The sequence below is a fragment of the Rattus norvegicus genome, chromosome 3 (genome assembly GCF_021556685.1).
Source record: "Rattus norvegicus strain SHRSP/BbbUtx chromosome 3, alternate assembly SHRSP_T2T, whole genome shotgun sequence".
Classification (NCBI taxonomy): Eukaryota; Metazoa; Chordata; class Mammalia; order Rodentia; family Muridae; genus Rattus; species Rattus norvegicus.
The window spans coordinates 161,504,876-161,510,875 of NC_141536.1; the positions used below are offsets into that span (position 1 = coordinate 161,504,876).

At 56.8% G+C, this 6,000-nt stretch overlaps 1 protein-coding gene across 2 annotated transcripts in view; it reads right to left on the bottom strand.

Annotated features, from left to right (window-relative positions):
• Positions 1-4,634, bottom strand: part of Bmp7 (bone morphogenetic protein 7) — a 76,916-nt gene extending 72,282 nt beyond the window's left edge. The window contains 1 exon segment of one of the 2 annotated variants that reach the window (NM_001429518.1): positions 3,796-4,626. In NM_001429518.1, coding sequence (NP_001416447.1) covers positions 3,796-4,210 — 415 coding nt within the window. In that variant the 5' untranslated portion in view covers positions 4,211-4,626. 2 annotated transcript variants of the gene reach the window in all.
• Positions 4,635-6,000: the final 1,366 nt, after the last annotated feature.

Consider the following 6,000-nt stretch of genomic DNA (forward strand, 5'->3'; position numbering starts at 1 on the left):
CAAGGGAACCCGAATCCGCCCTGGGATAAAACCCCAAAGCAGCCATCTGAGCTGCCATTCCGGGCCCCAGCCTTAGCCTGCCTTGACTGCAGAAGGGAAATACACACAAAAGATCCAAAACAGTTCAAATCTGGGTCACATAATATCCTTGGGAAAAGGGGAGGGGGGAATCTTTGATTTATAGATCCAGGAAAATGAGGTTTAAAAGTGACTTTGAAAGGGTTCCTGAAAACACAGCTGTGGGTACACCCCTATGGTGAAGTTGATCTGGAGAGAGAGGGAGGGAGGGAGGAGGGAGGAGGGAGGGGGAGAGGGAGGGAGAGGGGAGAGAAGGTGAAGGGGAAATACATGTGACATCTCTATTAACCTTCTGCTGCTAACCAAAAGGGTTGGAATGTGAGGGAGCCCCTTCCAAATTCTAAGGCGGGCCAGTTTACAGCTGCAGGCTCCGCAGCCACTCTCTGTGGCGCACTCCCCAAAGGATGCCTTTAAATTGTAACAGGACCTTTCCTTCCCCTTCCCCAGTGGCCTGATCTGTTCGGAGGGTTAAAGGAGAGATCTTAGCGCCAAACACTTGTCTCCAAAAGGGACAGCCAGATGGGGGGTAAAGTGAAAAAACAAACTGCTAGGCCTCACCTCTGCTTACCAGAACAAGTTAACAAAAGCCACTTCTCTGTGCTGGCTACAGTAATGACGGGGTCCGAGCAGGCTCCCTTTTCTAACTTAGCTTCGAAGATTAAACAAATTTCATTCCTTCCCAACCTGGCCCAGGAGATAAACAGCAGTCACATACACCCTCTCCAAGCCGGTTGGCTTTCTAGAAAGATTCTGAACAGGGCTTTTGGCTTCCCGAAGAAAGAATAGCTGGGGTTAATAATAGCTAGGCCAGGTCTCTGCAGGATCAACTTTGCCTGGGGACTGTTTGAGAGAGTGTGGCCTGTTTTGAATTCCAAAATGAAGTCTACCCAGAGGAGTAGGGGGCTTGTTAATCCAAACCAGTTTACAGATCTTGTCATTGAACTTCGGGGCCAGAGCCAGGAGGATGGGTGTCCCACGCTAGCCGGCTTTCCCAGGGACTTTATGGTTCAGGCTGGTCTTTGTCATCTGGGGCAGTCAAGTCCTCACACGCAGCACCTGGTTTTGCTGTAAATTTTCCTCTGGTGTGGATCCCACTAGGCCTGGCAGACTGCTCGAATTCCAGGGAGAACAACTTACAAGAACAAAAACCAGTTTGGCTGCAGACAGGAGGAGAGAGGCAGTGGATCTGCAAAAGCCTTCAGGGTTGAGGCAGGGGGTCCCCCAAGCAGGCAGGCCTGAGGGAGAATGGCGGAGGTGTGTGGGCAGAGGTGTGTGTGGAAGGCAGCCAGGGGGTCCGGTCTCTGGCACCAACACCAAATGCTCTAAGGGTGACAAGGGGTGGTTTGACAGGAACCAGGACCTTTTCTCATTCGGGGAGCAAAGGGTAAGCGTGAACCTGGCATTCTAAAACTTGTCTATTTCTGACCAGACTACGCTTTCTCAGCAGCCTCAGTGTGGGGATGAGTCTCTGGGGGTCGCTACACCCTTCTTCAACCCAGCTGCCATCCCCAGGTCATAGCAGCAGGAGCAGGAGGCCTATGCCTGTGCTGTGGCCCAGCAGAGATTAAAGATGCACCTACAGGAAGCTCTTAGCAGCTACAGTCTGGGGCTTCCCCTAATTACCTCTAGCTTAGCGAGAGAAGGAGAGAGAGAAAACAAGACCCTATCCCTGGGTCCTGTTAAAAGCCACCCTGCTATCTAATTAGGAGTGATGGTCCAGAAAGCCATGCCTGAGAAAGGACAGTCCCACAAAAGCCCACGGCCAGCCCCACTGATTAAGAGGCTCAGACAAGCCAGGCTTTGTCCTGTCAACATGAAAGAAAGAACGGACTGAAAGGTGTGTGTGCAGCCAGAGGAAGCCACCCAGCTGTGGCCTCCCCAGCAAGCCCCAGCTTGTACCCGAGGGAGGCCGGGGCTTGGGGGTGGGGAGCAACCGCCCCTGCCAGGTTCCCAGCAGGGCCCTGGGAGCTGCCCTGGAAGCCACCTGGCCCTTTGGGATGAGGGAAGCCAGCTGGGGCCACACGGCCAGACCTGAAACACAGAGACTGGCACCAAAGTCTGGGATTATCTGTTGCAGCTCGATGGACCAGCTCTGAACTGTCAGCTAGGACCCACTCACTGGCTTCCTGGAGATCACACCGGAGAACAGAAGAGGCCATAAGCCCTGACCCTCACCCAGGGCCTTGTTATGCCTGCCTTCAGGATAGGTTCGCAGATCCACGTTGACCACATACTGCTAAGTCTCTATTGAGGAGTCGACTTTAGTTTTTGGTAATAAATCCACATTTTTTTTAAAAAAATGGACGCAGTGAAAGGCGGCCTCCCTCTCCCAGCACACCAAGCCCTACCCCCAGGAAAAATCTCTTTGCAATTGGCCTTTCCTACCTTCAGGGTTTGGAGGCTATCCCAAAGCAGGACCTCTTCTTAACAAGTGTCTGAGGAGAATTTGAATTTGCTCTGTAATATTTTGTCAGCTCTATCACGGGCCTTTACACCCTGACCCTTGCTTGATTCATTATTTGACACTTTTTGATCTTAAATGGAAACAGACAATGGTCTCCCAGAAGCTCCAAGGCCTTTATCTGGAGCTGAGAGGATTAACGTGGACCCTTTCTTCCCGGAGATCCCTTCAGAGCCCCAGGTGCCCAGTGAGAGAGAAAAGGGGGGGGGGTGGCCTTAAGCTTCATTATTTCCAGGTTGACGGGCGCCCATGGTGTGTTTGGTGTCTTGACTTGGGGTTTTCTCAGCAACTTCCACAAGCAGAAGAAAAGTGACTCAGGAAACAGCACTATCAGGGTGTGTTATCACCAAAGCCAAATATTTGATGGCCAGCCCCACAGCGCACGGTTGGGGGTTAGTTTGAGCAAGTTAGATACTTGTGCGCGCACAGATGCAGGGGGAGCTGTCTCAGACCAGCCGTAACCCAGCCTCGCATCCCTTGGTTGGCTGGAACTACAGTATGGAAACGGTTTCCCCAGCCATTCCATGGCGGCCTCTGTTCCGAGGTCCCCAGCCACCCACCCAATCGCCAAAACCCGTGGTTTGCGCGCCACACGTGATAAACGCTGAAAATGGATTCTGCCCGCCCGGGACCTATCATTAAATATTTAAAATAGAAAACTCGCAATGGCAACGTTCTTTCCCCGGCTCCAGCCGAGAGTCCAAAGGTGGGCGACTGGCGGCTAGGAGAGAAGCCCCGCGACACTCCGAGCGCGCGCCGAGAAGGCGCACCGCAAAGGGACAGGTAGGGCTGGCCAGAGAGGGCAAGGAAAGGGGATGTGCGAGATGCCAGAGCCAAGCTGGGCTCAAAGGGGCGGAGGAAAGGCGGGAAGGCAGCTTTACTCTCAAGGGCCCTTTAAATCCAGGTAGCGCGGGCCGCTGAAGCCGGTTCAGCTCACATGACCCAGCCGGGCGCTTTGAACTAAGCCGCTGCCGGGCCGGGACCTCCCGCCCCTGAGTGAGATGAACCCGCGGCGGAGCAGGCAAAGAGACTCAGGGCAGGTCCTTCCCTCTCGGTACCCCCCACAAACCCTCCGAGCCGGCAAGACTCAAAGACTCACAGAGCTTAAAGTTTACCAAGACCCGGGTGCAAGAGTCTCTGGCCGGCACTGATGCTTTGCAAATGGGAAGGTGGACCACAGTGGTTGAAAGCAGGCACCCTCTCCCTGTCCCAAAGTAGCCCTGGTCTGAGATATATCACCTCCTACCGCCACTCACCTAGGTTGACGAAGCTCATGACCATGTCGGCGTCGGTGAGGAAGTGGCTGTCCTGCAGGCTGGCCAAAGGGGGACCCTGGGTACTGAAGACGGCCTTGTAGGGGTAGGAGAAGCCCTGTCCGTCCGGCCCACTCTCCTCCACCGCCATGGCGTTGTACAGGTCCAACATGAACATGGGCGCCGAATTATGTTTTCCCTGGAGGTGCGGGCGCGGACGATGGGGCAAGCCCAAGATGGACAGGATTTCCCGCTGCATCTCCCGCCGCTCCTGACTGCGGAGGCGCCGGTGGATGAAACTGGAGTGCACCTCGTTGTCCAGGCTGAAGTCGGCCAAGGCAGAGCGCAGCAAGAACAGAGGCGCCCAGAGCGCCACGAAGCTGTGTGGCGCCGCAGCGCGCAGCGAGCGCACGTGCATCGCGCCGGCTCTACGCGCGATCCGGGGCACCGGGCCCGCGCCGCCCCAGGTGGCAGCGGAGGGGGCAGGGCAGCGGTCCACGACCCGAGGTCACTTGCTGCAGACGAGCTTCACCGTGGCCTCGCCACTCATGGCCACTCCCTGGCCCGCTGCGCTCTGCCCGAGACGCCCCAGTCCTCTACTCAGTTCTGGCCCGGGGCCCCTCGGCCCGCACTCGCCAGGACGCACCGCAAGGCTAGCACAGCAACTCCAGAGAGAGAGCAAGAGAGCGAGGAGGCGGGCCGGGGTGGGAGGAGCAGCAGTTTGCAGACCTTCAAGTCCGGAGAGCGAGTGCCGGGGAGGCAGCAGGGCGCTGGGCGAACCCTCGCTCCCTCCTCCCACTCTGCTCGCGCTCGGGCCCGCGGGCACCAGCGGGAAAAAAAAACCCTTCCGATCTCCCGCGCCCCAAACAAGGACCCCAGGTCGCTTCTCCAGTCCTGCGCGCCCCAGATCGCCCGCCAGCCGCCTCGGGAGCCCCGGAATGGGGCGCGCTGGGGCCGAGGAGTGGGGGGAGGAGCAGGAGGACCGACTTCCCCGCCCCTCCCGCTCCCGCGGCCTCCCACCTGCGCCTGTCCCCGCCCTCCCCAAGCCTGGCCCAATGGCTTCATTCATTCCTCCCAGGGCGCTCTACAAATATTTACCGAGTGCCCACCGGGTGTCCGGCACTGGGACGGACGCCTCAGGGGCGCAGAGAGAGGAATCCGAGGCTGCAGCCCTCTAGAGACTCGCACTTGGAAGTGGCCAAAGTGTAGCAACTATAGGCTGTGCTAGGAAAGCATCCCGGAGGGAGCGCAGGAATCCGAGAAGGCTCCTCGGAGGTGGCCACTCTTGGACAAGGCTCATCTTTCGAACCTCCCGAACACTTCATTTGCTCCAGTCAAGCAGAAACACCCGCCCACCCCCGCCCGTACTCCCACCGCCTGCCAGCTTCGGCTGCCCTGGCTTTTGCTCCTCAGGGAAAGTTCTCTCCCTGCCCCTCCCCCTCGGGTGCCACTTCCTCTGGTAACCTTCCAGGACCGAAGATAAAGTGGAGATAAAGTTGTTTCCTCCTACAGACGTTACTTTTATTTTCTGCACTTCACTCCCCAACACACACAAACACACACACACACACACACACACACACACACACACACACTGTCATCGTCGTCCTCCTCCTCCTCCACCTACCCCTACTCCTCTTCCCTCATCCTCCTCCCTCCTCCTCCTCAGGTTCAGCACCCAAGGGATCCGGTACAGGTACTTCGAGGCTTTTTTTTCCCTAGTATTTTTGAACTGCGGATCCCCAGATGTTGCAGCTCTGCAGAGTTCATAAGTGAAATCTGGGACTAGAGAGTGCTCCCACCCCCTCCTCTTGGGGGGGTCCACCCACCCCTTATCCTGGCACAAGGGGCCAAAGCCTTACTGTCTAACAACCCTACCCCCAGCCCCAGGTAGGGCCTGAGGAGTAGGGAGTTGGGCATTGTACCCAAGTTCAGGACAACCCCCCCCACACACCCACACTGAATTTTCCTGTCGCAAAGGACTAGCCTCCCTCTCTTCACAGAAAGAAAGGACCCAGACAGATGCTGGAGCTCTCAGTGGATAGCTGCTCTTTAGAGCCTCGGTTTCCATTTCTGAAAAATGGGAGCAAAACAGCATTCACTCAGAATGGCAGTGAGCTGTGGGGTGGTAAGCCAGGCCTCCCTGCTCTGCTGAAGGCGGGCTCCAAGAATATCCATGGGAGTCTGAATTAAAGAGTGGCAAGAGGG